Source organism: Sphaerodactylus townsendi, linkage group LG03, assembly GCF_021028975.2.
Source record: "Sphaerodactylus townsendi isolate TG3544 linkage group LG03, MPM_Stown_v2.3, whole genome shotgun sequence".
Classification (NCBI taxonomy): domain Eukaryota; kingdom Metazoa; phylum Chordata; class Lepidosauria; order Squamata; family Sphaerodactylidae; genus Sphaerodactylus; species Sphaerodactylus townsendi.
Window position 1 is genome coordinate 13,502,755 of NC_059427.1, and position 18,963 is coordinate 13,521,717.

General features: G+C 44.9%; 1 protein-coding gene across 1 annotated transcript; it reads left to right on the forward strand.

The window, feature by feature from the left end:
* The first annotated feature begins 642 nt into the window (after positions 1–642).
* On the forward strand, positions 643–13,272 carry LOC125428896 (zinc finger protein 709-like). Its single transcript, XM_048489605.1, is given in 7 exon segments — positions 643–751; positions 2,051–2,121; positions 2,939–3,068; positions 9,691–11,185; positions 11,271–11,779; positions 11,851–12,910; positions 12,912–13,272. Coding segments are annotated over 7 exon segments (3,474 nt in total). The 5' UTR covers positions 643–648; the 3' UTR covers positions 13,018–13,272.
* Positions 13,273–18,963: the final 5,691 nt, after the last annotated feature.

Consider the following 18,963-nt stretch of genomic DNA (forward strand, 5'->3'; position numbering starts at 1 on the left):
GACTCAAAGGGGCTTACAATCTCCTTGCCCTTCCCCCCTCACAACAAACACCCTGTGAGGTAGGTGGGGCTGAGAGAGCTCCGAGAAGCTGTGACTAGCCCAAGGTCACCCAGCTGGCGTGTGTGGGAGTGCACAGGCTAATCTGAATTCCCCAGAGAAGCCTCCACAGCTCAGGCGGCAGAGCTGGGAATCAAACCCAGTTCCTCCAGATTAGATACACAAGCTCTTAACCTCCTACGCCACTGCTGCTCCTTAACCTCCTACGCCACTGCTGTTAAGATAATCAGGAGAGGGAACGACATTAGGAGTTTTCTTGTGAGATGTGTATTCAAAGCTACTGTATCGCATTGAGAACACATTCTTCTGTGAAGCTGAAAATATGCTGGCACGACAAGCAGGTTGAAAGCGTGAGAGCCAGAAAACAATTCTTTTAGGCTGACATGGCTTTTGCCAGAGAATGGGCTCCCCGTCTCTGCAATGCCACATCAACCTTTCTAGGTTGGTACGTGGGCATGGAGACCTGAGAAGCACCCTGCCCCCCTATACCAGGGTGGTATGCTAACAGGTGCATAAGGGGGCAATGGGCAGGATACAGTCCTTAGTGTCTTGCATTCCATCTCTTACCCGTCTCTCCTGCAGCTTTTTCAGATGTGGGAACCATCCGTGCAGATGGAAGCTGAGTTCTCTGAGATGGAAAGAGCTCTACTGGAGGATTGGCGGAGGGAGCAGGCCCAAGATGCCCTCTCGTGTGGTAAGGACTCCTTGGGCCTGGATGGGATTGGAGCACCTGGTGGATTTGATGGGTAGAGAGTTTTGGTCAGCAAAAAGCCTAAATGCTTCTTCACACAACTTGTAGGGCAGTGATGGCGAACCTTTTCGAGACCGAGTGCCTAAATTGCAACCCAAACCCCACTTATTTATCGCAAAGTGCCAACGCGGCAATTTAACCTGAATGATGAGGTTTTAGTTTAGAAAAAAATGGTTGGCTCCCTCGTCCTCCGCCCCACCCGCTCGAGCAGGGGCCAGCCTGCTCTAGCCTCCAGCAAGTCCCCCCGCACACTATTCTGTGCCTCTCTAGCATCTCTGCCTCCTCTGCGCCCCCCCCCCCCCCTTGGGCAGCAGCCACCTGGAGCACAGGCACCAGGCCCCCACCAGCCGAGTCCTCCCTGCTCACCGCAGTGCACGCACATCGTGCTCAGTGGCCCGGCCCGGCCCAGATGTGTGTGTGGGGGGGTGATTTTCTGCCCCCCCCACATGATGAACTCTGTGTGGGCGTGCCCACAGAGAGGGCTCCGAGTGCCACCTCTGGAAACCGTGCCATAGGTTCGCCATCATTGTTGTAGGACTTAGTGTCCTCTAATTATGATGCCCATCAAAGGGGATTAGACAAATTCACGTAAGCACTTCGTCACACTGATTACAAAATTCATTGTGAGGAACAGAAGGCTGTCCTGCCCCTGAGGTGGAAAACAACTGCTTGGGCTGAGCCCACTGGAGTATCTCCAGCCTGCACTAAGGTAAGTGTGTGTGTGGGGGGGGGGAACACACCAGGCGCACTCTGACCAGCTACACCTCTGGTCCATGCACATCTGGAGCACCATAAGTTGGCTGCCCTGCCCTAGTGCTAAAGTCACACCTGGATTTTGGCCAGATGTGGCAGCAATTTCCGCCCTCTCTTTTTTGCTCCCACATATCCACGCTCCCAAGGGATATGTGATGGCCCAAAGAGTGGGCGGCTAGCATACCCGGGCCTTTGGTTTGACCCAGCAGAGATCTCATGTTTTTGAGCGCCAGAATTCACAGGACAAGTTTTAGGTCTCACAGAAGCCTGAACTGTGGCAGCATTTATAGCCCATGACTCATGTGTACACTGTTCCTCTCTTCCCCCTTTCCCACAACTTTTGACAAAGTGTTACAAATTTTGTTGGTAGTACGTAGGACAAGATTTCACAGCCTGGGAAACGGGTTTGTGCAAAGCAGAATTCAAACAGGCAAATGAATTAGGAAGTCAAAGCTAATATTGTTTCTTCCTATTTTCTCCCTCTCGCAGGCAATGAAGAGACTGCGTTGATCCGTTCTCTTCGCAGAGGTGTGGAAATAACTGCTGCACCTCCTGGCCAGGTAGAGGAGACGAGAAGGGGAGAGCTTGTGTAACCTCAGCTTGTGGGTTCTGTGGGGCAGAACCTGGAATGAGTTTGCAACAACAATTTTTAAAAACAAAATGGTTTACTTAACACATAACATTTAACATTTAACATCACATTTCAAGGTCCTGTTCAGGTTGCATTTTTATTTTATTTATTTATTTATTTATTGGGTTTATAAACCGCCCTCCCCCGAAGGGCTCAGTTTCAAGTCCTTATAATTACAGTCTACTGATACTGCCAAGTCCAATTCTTCTTTGCAAGTGGGTTGGCTCCTGAAGACTCCAAGGGCTTGATGAACAGGATTCAACATGATGAAGGTTTCCAGGAGAACTCTCACCCATTACAACCACAAAAGAAAGAAACCCTGAAACAATAAACTCCAACATTTACAACATAGCAAAAACAAACAACTACCTTCCCAGTAGTTCCCAACAATATTGCAGTTACCTTAACAAGGTGTTAAGGGCTTATACAACCAAGGTCCGAGTCTGGTAGCCTTGTCTCCTCCAACTACATGAGGTCTACTGCAGCCTCTTGCTGCTTTGAGTCTCCACCCCTTACTGAGTCAACCCATTCTCAGCATGGGGGTTACACTTGGTCCCCCCTCCTTTTCCAGGGAGGCTTTTCACCTACAGTTACTGCCGAAGTGTCCCAAGAGAGAGGGGCTCTGAATGCCCCCCCCCTTTCCCCGTGCCAAGCTCTATATCCTGCACCCTCCCAGAATTCCTCTCCCCAGAGTGCAGTCTCTGCCTGGCCTGATCTCTCACGAAGGAATCTGCTTTTTCTTTCAGTGTCCGATTTCCTTTGAGGAGGTGGCCGTGCATTTCACCAGGGCAGAATGGGCATTGCTGAATCCGGGCCAAAAATCCCTGTACAGAGAAGTCATGTTGGACAACTATGGGAGCCTGGCAAGCATAAACGGTGAGGTGTGCCCTTCCTTCACACACACCCAACCTGAAATGAAAATAGTCATTTGGTCAGAGAAATGGGCCCAGTCTCCACAAAGACAGGGCGGAATCACAACAGTCCCCAGGAAGTGGGGGGGGGGGGGCGGCCTCGCAAGCATTTTGCACTGAGAAACCAGGAGGAATGCACATTCCCAATGCAATTCCCCCTAGAACCGCCTTTGTGGGACTAAGCCCCACTGGATTGCCCTGGGGAGCAACTTGAGCAGACTTAATTTGGATTGCTTTTGTTCGCCTTAATTTTCTTTTTCCCCTCTCAACCTGTTGGACTGTTTAACATAATATATTTAGCAGAGTAGCAGAAAAGAGACCCATAGACAGTTGCTGCTTTTTTATAAATGTTTCTCTATTAGAGCGGGTTTACATGGCAGAACATAAAGAACAATTTTCTATTCTAGCGCTAACTTGGTTACATGGCTCTGCACCACGTGGTCCCACGTGGTGCCTCCCTAGCAAAGCAATACCTCCTGTGTGACAAACAAAGAAACATACTATTCTTTGTAGCTTTCTGCCTACCAGCTACCAGTTTTGACCAGCAATACATCATATTAAGGCACTACTTGTTCCCTACTGGGGACCTTGAGGTGGTGCAGTGGCAACAAAAAAGGTGGTGCAGTGGCCCCCCAAAAAATAGTCGGTATGACTGGATAGAGAGACCTGAACCACCTGACTGGCCTAGGGACAACTGAGGCCAATGTTGTGCCACCACCCAAGCCAGAGAGACTGTCCTGTCCTGAGGCAAAAGTGAGTCTAAGGGCCTTTCCCCACTCTCGTTGTTCCCTTCTATGCCGCGCGCTGCTCTCAGTGCGCAGCATCCCAGGCGCGCGCCCGGCCGTCCCCACGACGGGGACGGCCATCAAAAGGCGCCATTAAGAAGAGTGCCTAGGATGCTGCGCACTTATTTTTATTTATTTATTTATAATCAATTTTATATACCGCCCCTCCCCCGAAGGGCTCTGGGCGGTGAACAACATAATCATAACAGTAATAGCATTAAAATCCCAGTTAAAACAGCGAATTAAATAAAATTACAGCGGCATCCGACAAAATTTCATAAAACGTAATACACCCACCCTGGAAGCAGACCCAAAAAGCCGAGGGCCCCCATAAAAATTAAGGGCCCAGAGCGTAAAAAAGGAGGGGAGGAGGGGGGGGAGGGCACACTTCAGCGGTCGGCCCCTCCAAACGCCCGGTGGAATAATTCGGTCTTACAGGCCCTGCGGAACTCTCCAAGATCCCGCAGGGCCCGGATAGCTGGTGGTAAAGTGTTCCACCAGGCAGGGGCCAGGGCTGTAAAGGCCCTGGCCCGGGTAGAGGCCAACCGCATCATCGAGGGGCTAGGGACAACCAGCAAGTTGGCCTCTGCCGAACGCAGAGGCCACAGAGGGACATATGGGGTAAGACGGTCCCGAAGGTACGAAGGTCCCAGACCGCGTAAGGCCTTAAAGGTGAGTACCCACACCTTATGAATGATTCGGAACTCAACCGGAAGCCAGTGCAAGCGACGCAACACAGGTTGAATGTGTTCTCTGAAGGCACCACCTGTGAGCACACGTGCCGCTGCATGTTGTACCAGTTTCAACTTCCGGAGCAGACGTAAGGGAAGGCCCGCGTAGAGCGAGTTACACTAGTCTAACCTAGACGTGACCGTTGCATGGATCACAGTGGCGAGGTCTGCCTGGGAGAGGAAGGGGGCCAACCGCCGGGCCTGTCGAAGATGGAAAAACGCAACCCGGGTTGTATGGGCCACCTGGGTCTCCATTGAAAGAGACGAATCCAGGTGGACCCCCAGGCTGCGGACGGAGGAGGCTGGTGCCAATGAAGCCCCCTCCCACTCCGGCGGCTGAAAATCCCCCACCTCCCCCCGGCGGCCCAGCCAAAGGATCTCCGTCTTCGATGGATTCAGTTTTAACCTGCTCTGTTGCAACCATCCAGCAACCGCCTCCAAACAATGCTGTAGAGCTGCAGGGGCAGCAACTGTCCCTCCCTCCATCAACAGAATGAGCTGAGTGTCATCAGCATACTGGTGACAGATCAGCCCAAAGCTCCGCACCAACTGAGCAAGTGGTCGCATATAGATGTTAAACAATAGCGGGGAGAGCAATGCCCCCTGAGGCACACCGCAATGAAGCGGGCACCTCTGGGAAGCTTGGTCCCCACACCACACTTGCTGACTCCGGTCCCGGAGGAACGAGACAATCCACTGAAGGACAGTGCCCCGCACCCCGGAAGCGGCCAGGCGGTGGGCCAAAAGGTCGTGGTCGACCATATCAAACGCTGAGGGGCGCGACAGCAGCAGCTTCGGGGTGGCTGCGCTGTCGCCACCCCTCTCAGTGGGGAGTGCCGAGGGACCCTGCGCTACTCTCCTCGAGTAGCGTGGGGCTTAAGGTAAGTGGGGAAAGGCCCTAAGAGACGTTCCAAAGATTCTGGAAGGGGCTACATTCCAACTTCTCAGTTGCCAACCTTTACAATGTACCCTTCACCAGATGGGATTATCGTCATCAACTCTGACTGTGATCTGGAATAGATTCATCCCCTTTATACTGGTTGGGAGTGTGTGCTTTGATCTTGGCCATGTTACTGAAGAAGAAGAAGAAGAGGAGGAGGAGGAGGAGGAGTTTGGATTTATATCCCCCCTTTCTCTCCTGTAGGAGACTCAAAGGGGCTGACAATCTCCTTGCCCTTCCCCCCTCACAACAAACACCCTGTGAGGTGCGTGGGGCTGAGAGAGCTCCGAAAAACTGTGACTAGCCCAAGGTCACCCAGCTGGCGTGTGTGGGAGTGCACAGGCTAATCTGAATTCCCCAGATAAGCCTCCACAACTCAAGCGGCAGAGCTGGGAATCAAACCCGGTTCCTCCAGACCAGAGTGCACCTGCTCTTAGCCACTGCTCTTAGCCACTACGCCACTGCTGCCACTGACCCTTTAGCAGAATTTTTCTTTCTTGGATTTCTTTCCTTCCCGATATAAGAATCATCACTTTTTCTCCCTCTCTGCTGAAGAAGCCAGGAATGTAGGAGTCACTACAGCAGAGACAGACAAAAGCCTAAAATCCAAAGGAAAGCTGGAGAGTTTCTCAAGAGAGAATTCCCCTCCCAAATGAGATGGTTGGAAGTGGGTATCCTTTATATTTATGTCAAGGGAACGAGGCAGGGAATAGCCATGGAGGATTTCTAATTCACTTCTTAACAATTCTTGATTATTGTAAGGCTGGACACACTCAGACAAAGTCGACTTTGAAACAAAGGAACGAACTTTATTGAATTGTGTTGCCCTAAGATACAGGGTGCTGGAACTGAGGGTTCTTGCCCTCAGTTCCAGTATATATACAGGTAGGAGTGGGCGGTCCTTCCCAGTGGCGGGAACGGGGAGAACTGGGGAAACAGAAACTTAACATGCAACAGAGACTTAAGTGAGGGTTGCGACCCTGACAGATTATAGTAGAATTATGAAGTTCTCTGGACTGGATACTGAGCATGGAATGGTTTCTAGGGCCTGCCATCTGGGTGAATGGGAAGCTCCTTCTTGGACTGAGCTCAGATGTGGCTCTTGAGGGACTTTGGTTTCTTTAAATATTGGATATTATAGAGCAGAGGTCTACAAACTGTGGCTCTCCAGATGTTCACAGACTACAGTTCCTATCAGCCCTGCCACTTGGCCATGGTGGCAGGGGCTGATGGGAATTGTAGTCCAGGAACATCTGGGGAGCCACAGTTTTCAGACCCCAGTTCTAGAGGAAGGAGCTGGTACCCTGAAAACGCCCCTGCTAGATGAGGACAAATCCCTATTTTCTGTTTACTAGAGTTGGTAGCTAGGTCAGGGTCCTCAATTTGGTACTCATAGGTAGCATGGCACTTACCAACACCTTTTCTGGCACCCATCAGGTGTGTTTGGGAGATTGGTGGAGACAGGTAGGACTTTTGCCCAGCAGGGCTTCGAGTTGACTACTGGAGATATGATTGCCACTACATATATTTGAAAGTTTTCCTTTGCCTTCTCCGGCCGCCATATTGTTGCTGTGCCCATCATGCCATGTCAGAATGCCACAAAAAGATGGGGAAGGTTATTTAAGAACAGACTCTCATCACACCAGGGTGGAAACTTTTTGTATTGTCACAAGACTAGTAATCATAACTTCTTTTTAAATTTTTTAAAATTAAATGTATTAAGAACATAAGAACAAGCCAGCTGGATCAGACCAGAGTCCATCTAGTCCAGCACTCTGCTACTCGCAGTGGCCCACCAGGTGCCTTTGGGAGCTCACGTGCAGGATGTGAAAGCAATGGCCTTCTGTGGCTGTTGCTCCCGAGCACCAGGTCTGCTAAGGCATTTGCAATCTCAGATCAAGGAGGATCAAGATTGGTAGCCATAGATTGACTTCTCCTCCACAAATCTGTCCAAGCCCCTTTTAAAGCTATCCAGGTGAGTGGCCATCACCACCTCCTGTGGCAGCATATTCCAAACACCAATCACATGTTGTGTGAAGAAATGTTTCCTTTTATTAGTCCTAATTCTTCCCCCCAGCATTTTCAATGGATGCCCCCTGGTTTTAGTAGTGTGAGAAAGAGAGAAAAATGTCTCTCTGTCAACATTTTCTACCCCATGCATAATTTTATAGACTTCAATCCTATCCCCCCTCAGACGTCTCCTCTCCAAACAAAAGAGCCCCAAATGCTGCAGCCTCTCCTCATAAGGAAGGTGCTCCAGTCCTTCAATCATCCTCGTTGCCCTTCTCTGCACATTTTCTATCTCTTCGATATCCTTTTTGAGATGTGGCGACCAGAACTGAACACATTACTCCAAGTGCGGTCACACCACTGCTTTATATAAGGGCATGACAATCTTTGCAGTTTTATTATCAATTCCTTTCCTAATTATCTGTAGCATCGAGTTTGCCTTTTTCACAGCTGCTATGCATTGCGTTGACATTCCCATGAAACTATCAACTAAGATGCCCAAATCCCTTTCCTGGTCTGTGACTGATAGCACTGACCCCTGTAGTGTGTATGTGAAATTTGGATTCTTTGCTCCTATGTTCATCACTTTACATTTTGCTACATTGAACTGCATTTGCCATTTCTTTGCCCACTCATCTAATTTATAAAAGTACGCTTGGAGCTCTTTGCAATCCTTTGAGGTTCTCACCACCCTACATAATTTGGTATCATCTGCAAACTTGGCCACCATGCTACCCATCCCTATTTCCAGGTCATTTATGAATAGGTTAAAGAGCACTGGTCCCAAAATGGATCCTTCAGGGTCACCACTCCTTACATCTCTCCATTGTGAGAACTTCCCATTTACACCCACCCTTTGCTTCCTGTTTCTCAACCAGTTTTGAATCCATAGGTGGACTTCCCCTCTAATTCCTTGATTGCTAAGTTTTCTCAGTAGTCTCTGGTGAGGAACTTTGTCAAAAGCCTTTTGGAAATCCAAGTAGACAATGTCCACTGGTTCCCCCTTATCCACATGCCTGTTTACATCCTCAAAGAAGAAGAAGAGGAGGAGGAGTAGTTTGGATTTATACCCCCCCTTTCTCTCCTATAGGAGACTCAAAGGGGCTTACAATCTCCTTGCCCTTCCCCCCTCACAACAAACACCCTGCGAGGTAGTTTCTCTAGTAAGTTTGTAAGGCAGGACTTGCCTCTGCAAAAGCCATGCTGACTCTTCCTCAGCAAGTCTTGCTTTTCCACATGTTTTATAATTTTATCTTCAATGATAGATTCTACTAATTTACCAGGAACAGACGTCAAACTGACTGGCCTGTAATTTTCTGGATCCCCCTTAGATCCTTTCTTAAAGGTTGGTGTGACATTAGCCATCTTCCAGTCTTCAGGGGTGGAGGCTGATTTCAGGAACAAGTTGCATATTAAAATGAGACGATCAGCAACTCTTGGGTGAATGCAATCTGGGCCAGGGGATTTGGTAGCATTTAGTTTATCAATGGCTGCCAGAACTTCTTCCTTGTCTACCACTATCTTCGCTAAAAATACAAACCAATAACAATAGAAATATGCATATCATACAACCACATCGGATACATTGCCAGTCTCCATCCCCTATGTCCCACTGATGTAGACATAGTTCCCTACAGCTAAAAATTAATATTATATTCAATGATATGAAACTATATCAAGTTATCCAATTTTCTATACTCTGAATTCCCCTTGTACATTTAAGGCCTTCACAGTTTGTATCTTTACTCTTCTGATGGTTAACTTCTATAGAATATTGACCTCCTTTATTTTTCATTACCAAAACTGTACCTTAGTAATATTGTTTTGTTTCATTGCCTGGCAAAACTTATTATATTTCATCAAAAGACCTACATGGCAAATCAAATGTAAAGGGTTAGAGAATGATTTTTGCCACCTTTTTCCTTCAAGTACATTTGGAGACTTCCGGATAGGGGTGGAATACTTAGAATATATAAATGTCACTACTGGAGTGCAAGTCCAGAGAAAAGATGTGACAAGTGGTTCATGCTGAGGAAATGGGAGTGAGAATGTTTGAACATTGAAAAAACACACATCGGTCTTCCTAGAATGACTGATTTATGCCTTGTCTCTTTATTCCAGCAGAAGATGATGAGGAATTCCAGAGGTTCTCATTGGAGAGACATAAGGAAGAAGAGTCTCAGTGTAACTTCAGGAATCCAGAGAAACCAGAGAGGATGGAAGGAAGCAATGGAGAGGAGAGGAGGGAGAAATCCATTCCTTTCCAAGTAGAAGATTTCCATGATGTAATTCAAATGGCAGAGGAAACATCCAAATGCCTGGACTGGGGATTGAATATATCAGATCAAACTCAAAAGCACTCTGAAAATAAGGCCAATGATTGCTTCCAGTGTGGAGAGAGCTTTCTTTGTGGAGCAGAGTTCATTAGACACCAAAGAATCCATATAGGAGAAAAACTGTACAGCTGCTCAGACTGTGGCAAGAGGTTCTCAGAGAATTCAGATCTTGTTCAACACAAGAGTTCCCACTACCCAGGCGGGAAGACAGTTACCTGGTTAGACAGTGAAAAGAATGTATCTGATGGAAAGGCACACCAATGTGGAAAGAGATTCCATAGCAGTTTTGATCTTCAACAGCATCTACAAAACCGCACTGAGGAGAAACCTTTTAAATGCTCAAAGAGTGAAAAGAAATTCAGTTGGAGTTTTGATCTTCAACTGCGTCAGAGAATCCACAGTAGAGAGAGGTCTACTCAGTGTTCAGAGTGTGGAAAGAAATTTAGTCAGAGTAGCCATCTTCAATTGCACCAAAAAACGCATACAGGGAAGAAACCTTTTGAGTGCTCAGAGTGTGGAAAGAGGTTCTGTCGCAGTGGCCATCTTCAAATGCACCAAAGAACTCATACAGGGGAGAAACCGTTTGAGTGCTCAGAGTGCGGAAAGAGGTTCAGTTGCAGTGGCGATCTTCAAATGCACCAAAGAACCCATACAGGGGAGCAACCATTTGAGTGCTCAGAATGTGGAAAGAAGTTCAGTCACAGTGGCAGTCTTCAAATGCACCAAAGAACCCACACAGGGGAAAAACCGTTTGAGTGCTCAGAGTGCGGAAAGAGGTTCAGTCACAGTGGCAGTCTTCAAATGCACCAAAGGACCCACACAGGGGAAAAACCGTTTCAGTGCTCAGAATGTGGAAAGAAGTTCAGTCACAGTGGCAGTCTTCAAATGCACCAAAGAACCCACACAGGGGAGAAACCTTTTGAGTGCTCAGAGTGCGGAAAGAAGTTCAGTTGCAGTGGCGATCTTCAAAAGCACCAAAGAACCCACACAGGGGAGAAACCTTTTGAGTGCTCAGAGTGCGGAAAGAAGTTCAGTCAAAGTGGCCATCTTCAAATGCACCAAAGAACCCACACAGGGGAGAAACCATTTGAGTGCTCAGAGTGTGGAAAGAAGTTCAGTCAAAGTGGCAGTCTTCAATTGCACCAAAGAACCCACACTGGGGAGAAACATTTTAAGTGCTCAGAATGTGGAAAGAAGTTCAGTCACAGTGGCCATCTTCAAATGCACCAAAGAACCCACACTGGGGAGAAACCTTTTAAGTGCTCAGAATGTGGAAAGAAGTTCAGTCACAGTAGCAGTCTTCAAATGCACCAAAGAAAAGAACCTCGAGGAGAAACAGCACGGTGCTCCAGAGTGCGGAAAGAGGTTCAGTCGCAGTGGCCATCTTCAAATGCACCAAAGAACCCACACAGGGGAGAAACCTTTTGAGTGCTCAGAATGTGGAAAGAAGTTCAGTCACAGTAGCAGTCTTCAAATGCACCAAAGAACCCACACAGGGGAGAAACCTTTTGAATGCTCAGAGTGCGGAAAGAGGTTCAGTTGCAGTGACTATCTTCAAAAGCACCAAAGAACCCACACAGGGGAGAAACCTTTTAAGTGCTCGGAGTGCGGAAAGAGGTTCAGTCGCAGTGGCCATCTTCAAATGCACCAAAGAACCCACACAGGGGAGAAACCTTTTGAGTGCTCAGAGTGCGGAAAGAGGTTCAGTCGCAGTAGCAGTCTTCAAATGCACCAAAGAACACACACAGGGGAGAAACCTTTTGAATGCTCAGAGTGCGGAAAGAGGTTCAGTTGCAGTGGCGATCTTCAAATGCACCAAAGAACCCATACAGGGGAGAAACCGTTTGAGTGCTCAGAGTGTGGAAAGAAGTTCAGTCGCAATGGCCATCTTCAAATGCACCAAAGAACCCTTTGGGAGAAACCTTTTGGGGTTAATGGAGAACAGGAAAGTTCAGTCGCAGTAGCAGTCTTCAAATGCACCAAAGAACCCACACAGGGGAGAAACCTTTTGAATGCTCAGAGTCTGGAAAGAGGTTCAGTTGCAGTGGCGATCTTCAAATGCACCAAAGAACCCATACAGGGGAGCAAACATTTGAGTGCTCAGAATGTGGAAAGAAGTTCAGTCACAGTGGCAGTCTTCAAATGCACCAAAGAACCCACACAGGGGAGAAACCGTTTGAGTGCTCAGAGTGTGGAAAGAGGTTCAGTCGCAGTAGCAGTCTTCAAATGCACCAAAGAACCCACACAGGGGAGAAACCTTTTGAGTGCTCAGAGTGCGGAAAGAGGTTCAGTCGCAGTGGCCATCTTCAAATGCACCAAAGAACCCATACAGGGGAGAAACCTTTTGAGTGCTCAGAGTGCAGAAAGAGGTTCAGTCACAGTGGCAGTCTTCACATGCACCAAAGAACCCACACAGGGGAAAAACCTTTTAAGTGCTCAGAATGTGGAAAGAAGTTCAGTCACAGTGGCCATCTTCAAATGCACCAAAGAACCCACACAGGGGAGAAACCTTTTGAGTGCTCAGATTGCAGAAAGAGGTTCAGTCGCAGTAGCAGTCTTCAAATGCACCAAAGAACCCACACAGGGGAGAAACCGTTTGAGTGCTCAGAGTGTGGAAAGAAGTTCAGTCACAGTAGCAGTCTTCTAATGCACCAAAGAACCCACACAGGGGAGAAACCTTTTGAGTGCTCAGAGTGCGGAAAGAGGTTCAGTCGCAGTGGCCATCTTCAAATGCATCAAAGAACCCACACTGGGGAGAAACCTTTTGAGTGCTCAGAGTGCAGAAAGAGGTTCAGTCACAGTGGCCATCTTCAAATGCACCAAAGAACCCATACAGGGGAGAAACCGTTTGAGTGCTCAGAGTGTGGAAAGAAGTTCAGTCACAGTGGCAGTCTTCAAATGCACCAAAGAACCCACACAGGGGAGAAACCTTTTGAGTGCTCAGAGTGCGGAAAGAAGTTCAGTCACAGTGGCAGTCTTCAAGTACACCAAAGAACCCACACGGGAGAAACCGTTTGAGTGCTTGGAGTGTGGAACGAGATTCAGTCAAAGTGGCAGCCTTCAACTGCATCAAAGAATGCACAAAGGGGAGAAAACTTTTGAAAGTGGTTAGAGATTTAGCCACAGTGACTATCTTCAAAAGCATTTAAGAACCCACACGGATGGACTGGATGAAAGTTATCGGAGTCAAAAAAGAAATATGGGAGAAGAGAATACAAAGAATGAACTTATTGCTGCTTACTTAAATAAATGAGAAAGAAAATAGGGGGGAGAGAAAAAAGGGGGGAAAGTATGGTTTGGAATTTGTCAATATGAATGCATATATTGTATAAATGTACTGAAATTTCAAACTATACAATAAAAAATTTATTTTTAAAAAAAGAACCCACCCGGGATAAACCTTCTGAATGCACAGAGTGCGGAAGGAGCTTCATTCAAAGTGGCAGTCTTCAGCTGCATGAAAGAATTGTTATGGCCCTGATCACCCCCCATATATTATTGCAATATATTTTCTTTAAAAATCATATTGGCAGAAGCCTCTCTGTGTAGGTAGCAGCATGTCCACTTGGCAGCAAGCCAGAGGTCAAAGGTTTGCTTTAACAAAATCTAATTGAGGAAATGAGTTACTCCAGCATAACCTGGAGGTCTCATTTTGTTTGAGGGCATGCTTGATTACCACACCTTGCTGAAACACTGTTAGACAAAAGAATATGGAAAGACACAGTAGTATCAGATGCTGCATTTCACTATCTCTTCTGGAAACCAGGTCAGCAACAGATGGTTGCTTCTCTGCATCTCCTCCACCTATTGTTATGACTTTCCTAAACCACTCACCCTGTCCTAATCCAATGTCTCAGCCAAATCTGAATAACCTGGGCAGTGGCTCTACAGAGTCAATCTGCATGAATCCTTACAGCGTTTCCTCGTTTAGCCTAACAATGCAATTTGGCCCTATTGTCCCAGACTTAGCAATAGATGAGCTATTAATTAAGGTCAGCACCCCAAAGCCAGCACAGATGTGTAGAAACGAAACTTAGTGTGATTGGTCCCTTTTCCCGCCAAGAGAACGATCTACCTTATAAAAACCTAGTTCAACTACAACACCTTGCTCACACCTAGCTCATTACCTCCCTTGGTCCTCTTGGTATGAGACACGATATATCGTCTTCTACTGGGTTTCTGTGCTGGTGTGGAATCCCTGCCTTTTACCACTTCGTGTGCTCCTTAAGACGTTAGGTAACGTGTCACCCTGCTGCTTCCCAACTCCCTCTCCATCCTCCCACCTACTTTTCCAACCTTTCTATATACTAGGAACTTGTATGTATGTGCTCTTATGCCTTGCTATAGGTATGCGTTTTAAACCAAATTTATATAAATATTTTGAAACTCAATTTGGACTCTTGCATTGCTCTGCGGAACGCTCCTTGCCAATCCCTTCCCCGTATACATAGTCTAAAAGATCCCCTCCTAGCCGCCTCTCATATTGCCAAGTCGAGTATTTTTTCCCCTGTGCTATTTTAAAACCATATGTGTGCTGTTACACTCTTAGCAGCTGGTGGAGATTCCCTCGTAATAAATTCATAACCCCTGTTAGGCTAGGTAACAGAATCCATATAGGGGAGAAACCTGCTGAGTGCTCAGAGTGTGGAAAGAACTTCATTCAGAATGGCAGTCCTCAACTGCACTGAGGAACTCACACAGGGAGAAACCTTTTGAGTGCTCCAAGTATGGAAAGCGATTCAGGCCAAGTCGCCATCTTCAGCTGCATCTTCAAACCCACACGGGATAAACCTTTTGAATGTTCAGAATGTGGAAAGAAATTAAGTAAGTGAGGTAATTTTCAAGGGCATTAAAAATCCATATGGGAGAAACCTTCTGAATGCTATGTTTGAAAAGAGCTTCAGGTGAAATTTCAGTCTTCACTGTCATCAGTAAATTCACATGGGTGAAAAACCTTTGGTAATCTCAGAGAATGGAAAGATGTTCATTCATAAGTCCACCCTTCAACAACTTCAAAGAACACAAGAAGGGGAACCCTTTCACATCTCATTGACAGCCACAGACTATACACAAATGATGAGTAGAGATCAGATGTTTTTTACTTCTCTAGATGGCAACCAGATGTTTAATTCAGAAAGGTTTTTAATGTTTTACATGTATAAACACACTGATGTGATTAACAAATGAGATTTCTCTGGATGGAACTTTCAGAAGAGCTTAGGTTTGATTTCTGTTTGTTCATGTGACAGATTTATTTGGCTAGATTTGAGTCCCGCTGTACCTTAGAGATAAAGATTTTCTGGATATAAGCTAGCAAAGTCCCCATCAGACAGATAAAAATATTGAAAAATTCCTAAAATCAGTTTAAAATTATAATTTGAAACCAGGTTTGCTTTATATATTATAATGTGGTTGAAAATTGGTAGAAGATTTGATTTTTGGAATCTGTTTTTGCAGCATTTATACTGTTTTCAACAAAAAGATAAAAGTAAATTTGTATATTAATCTGCCTTTTTCTGGACTTCCTTTGTAGCAGAATGCTCTGTGGGGTCCTAGTTCCAACCAAGTTTAGGTAGGCACTAGAACTGCCGCGGAGCATTCTACTGCAAAAAGATCCTGGAAATGGCAGATTAATAACAAAATTACTTTTATTAGTTAAGAAGGTTTTAAGTTGGTGGTTTAAATTGTATTGTAAATGTTTTGGTCAAAATAATGTTTTGGCCAAATAAATACTACTATTTTTATCTTTTTGCTGAAAAGAGTATATTGAGTTCATTTTCAGCAATTTATATTTTCATATTTTTGCCTAATAAAGAAAACTAAAAAAACCTGATGGATAATAGAGAAATTTGGGGTTACAGTTTCAATAACTATCCTTAAACATTGACTGGATTCTCTAACTGGATATGAGAACTCATTATCCTTAATTGTAAAGGCATCCACATGGGAAAAACTTGCAAGTTGGGATATGGTATTCTCAGAATAACCAAATAGCTGATATTTTGGCAACAAATCTGGGATGCATAATTTAAAAAGAATTTTTTAATATTTCTGCACCTTTTAGAAAAGTTTCTTCCTAGCAGGGTGTGTGTAATTAATCCTTAAAACTATAATGCAAGGTATGTTAGTCTGAAGGTCATCCAATGATCTTCCTGACCAAGTGTGGATTTGAGACCAGATCCACCAAGTCGCAATACTGGCTCTTGAATATAACAGGCCCACATCATGAATGTGGGTCAAGTAGGTCAGATTCAGACATGGGGATCAGTTGTGGCATGAAGCGCCAGTCTCAAGCATCTGCAAGAGCATTTCTTCCTACAGCTTTTCAGACAATTTTAAAAAGACATGCCACATTGTTCTTTCTTTATATATATATTTTTGGAGCCCTAGAGACCGCTCATTTATTAGATGAATAGTGCAATCCATGGGTGGCAGGGGCAACAGAAAAACAGTGGGAGCAATGTGGAAGTGCACCGACATGAGTGCCCTTTTCAAAAAATATATAATTTTTATTTTTCCAGCAAAAAATTACAGGAAAAGAAGAACATTTAAAAGAAAAAATATGGAATCATGGGTAAACATAACAATAATACAAATTAAAATTAATTATATTAGAATTGAATATTAAGAGATAAAATGTTTCCTATAAATTCAAGATTCTCAAAGGAGAAAAAGACATCAAGGGATATTTTACTCTATTTCATTAGAAAAGTAACAAGAGATGAAATCCTCAGGAGACATTCAGCTGAGAAATTATGCATTGAGGGAAATATAGTGACTGTACTGAAGGAAATTCCAATACACATTTTAAGAGAAAGAAAGAACTATGATTTCCTGATCGAAGTCTTAAGAAAAAATGAAACAAACGTTAAGATTTCCTGTCAAGGAATAAGAAAGATTTAATCGTAATAGCTTAATAAAAAGTGATTAATTTTTCCCTGTTGATGTTGCTTTTTCTTGTTTTTATTATTAATTATTCTTTTGTAATTTCTGAGGTTCTAATATTTTTAATGAGTTGTAAAGTGATATCATGTAATGTGAATTGTTGGAACTCAACATGTAGGAGAAAAAAGGTATTTCATTATTTAAAACAATTGAATAACAAGGTCATTTGTAAATGGGAAACGCATATTAAAAAGTGAGGAAAAATACCTTAAATGTGACTATTTGGAAGTCTTAACTCACAGATCTACCTCGAAAATCAAAGAGGGGGTAGCTCTCTATGTGAAAAACCATTTAAGCCCATAGTTAATATTTGCTGGCACAGGGACAAGAGTAGAAATAGGATAGGTTAAAGGAATTTACATTCCTCTCAGATAGACATAAAAGCTTTTTGAGAATTGACATGATTTGGGCATTAGGACATTTATGTACACAAACAAGGAAAATTAAGATCTAATATCAAATCATAACCTCATTCAGTGGGAAATAAGTATCGGAAGGAAACAATACAATTGGAGAATGAGGAATTGACTTTTGCAAAATGAAAAGTGATACAAAAGCTGTTTCTGCACAGGCAGAAAACAGCGCCCTAGGGACAGTAAAAACACTGTCCCTGGGGTGCTGTTCTCAACACCCCCCCCCCCCACACACACACACAAACCAGGACGAAAATGCTGCTTTCAAAACACACTCCATGAGCATGTTTTTTGAAAAGTGGCATCTTCTTGCCGGAACAGTGCGAAGGGCACCAGCATGAAAGTGTCGCTTTCAGGCACTGCCTGTTTGTGTAGGTTGTTTACTTTGGCTTCCCATTAAGGCTCCGGAGGGAGAAGGGATGCTCACGCTGCCCTCCGACCCCATGCAGAGCCACCTCTGCGGTGTACAGCAGCTTTGGCACCACCTGCACGAGACCGTGCGAACGGTCTTGTGCCTCCACTGGCATTAATTATGCCGGTGGCAGCCACTTCTGCCGCTGTGCAGAAACAGTCAAACTGTGGGGAAAGTTTAAGATATTTGAAGCATAGAGATTTGAATTAGCAAACAAACCAGGGAAATGGCTAGTCGCCAAATTAAAGAAAGAAAAAGAGAAGATAATAAAAATCAAAAAAGGTGAAAATATGGTATGTGACGGAAAAAATGAGAGACAATTTGTTATATGTTGCTCCAATCTGTATAAAGATGAAAACATCTCTGAAGAAAAAATGAGATATTTAGATAAACAAAAAATTCTAAAAATAAAACAACATTTTAAAAGCCTTAATAACAACAAAAGAGGTAGTTGATTATATAAGAACTTTAAAAACAAGGAAAGTGCAGGGTCAAGATGGATATACTGCAAAATATTATGTAATATTTGAGGAGGTATTAGCACCTATCTCCATACTGAACCAAACTTCAACAACCCTGGGTGGTATCATCAGGAGAGTCTCCTGAAGATACTCTGAAATTTTGGTGCTGCTAGCTTAATAATTGCACCCCTGACAGCAGGCATCACCACATTTCCCCAGATTCTCCTTTTATATCCATCTTAAAGGGAGAATCTGAGGTCCCCAGTTTAAACATTGAAAGTGATGCTGTTTCAGGGTGGGGGAGAATCCACCCCAAAACAGCATCACTTTTAATGTGTGTTTTTAAACTGGGTACCCCAGATTCTCCCTTTAAGGTAGATTTAAAAGGAGAATCTGGGCTCCCTAGTTTAAACACCATTGAAAATGATGCTGTTTGGGGGTGGATTCCAGCATCACTTGTTTAAACTAGGGACCTCAGATTCTACTTTTAAATCCACCATAAAGGGAGAATCTGGGCTCCCCAGTTAAAGCAACATTGAAAGTGATGCTGTTTTCCCCAATTGGGGGGGACTGGATACAACACCATAAAATGTTTTCACAGCAGTAATAAAACATTTTTAAAGCATTTTGAAAACTTAAAAAAATTATTTCTGCTTTGTGGCATGACCCATTGCTGTGTTCAGATTTGTGAGTTGGGGCATGTTCTACAATGTGATGGTGACTTTGAAACGACCTGGTGTAAAAGATCATTGTTTGGTCACGGTGGGGGAGAGCGGCCGCCCATGTGTATGGGCGGGGGGCGCAAAACTCAGATTTTGTCCATGGGC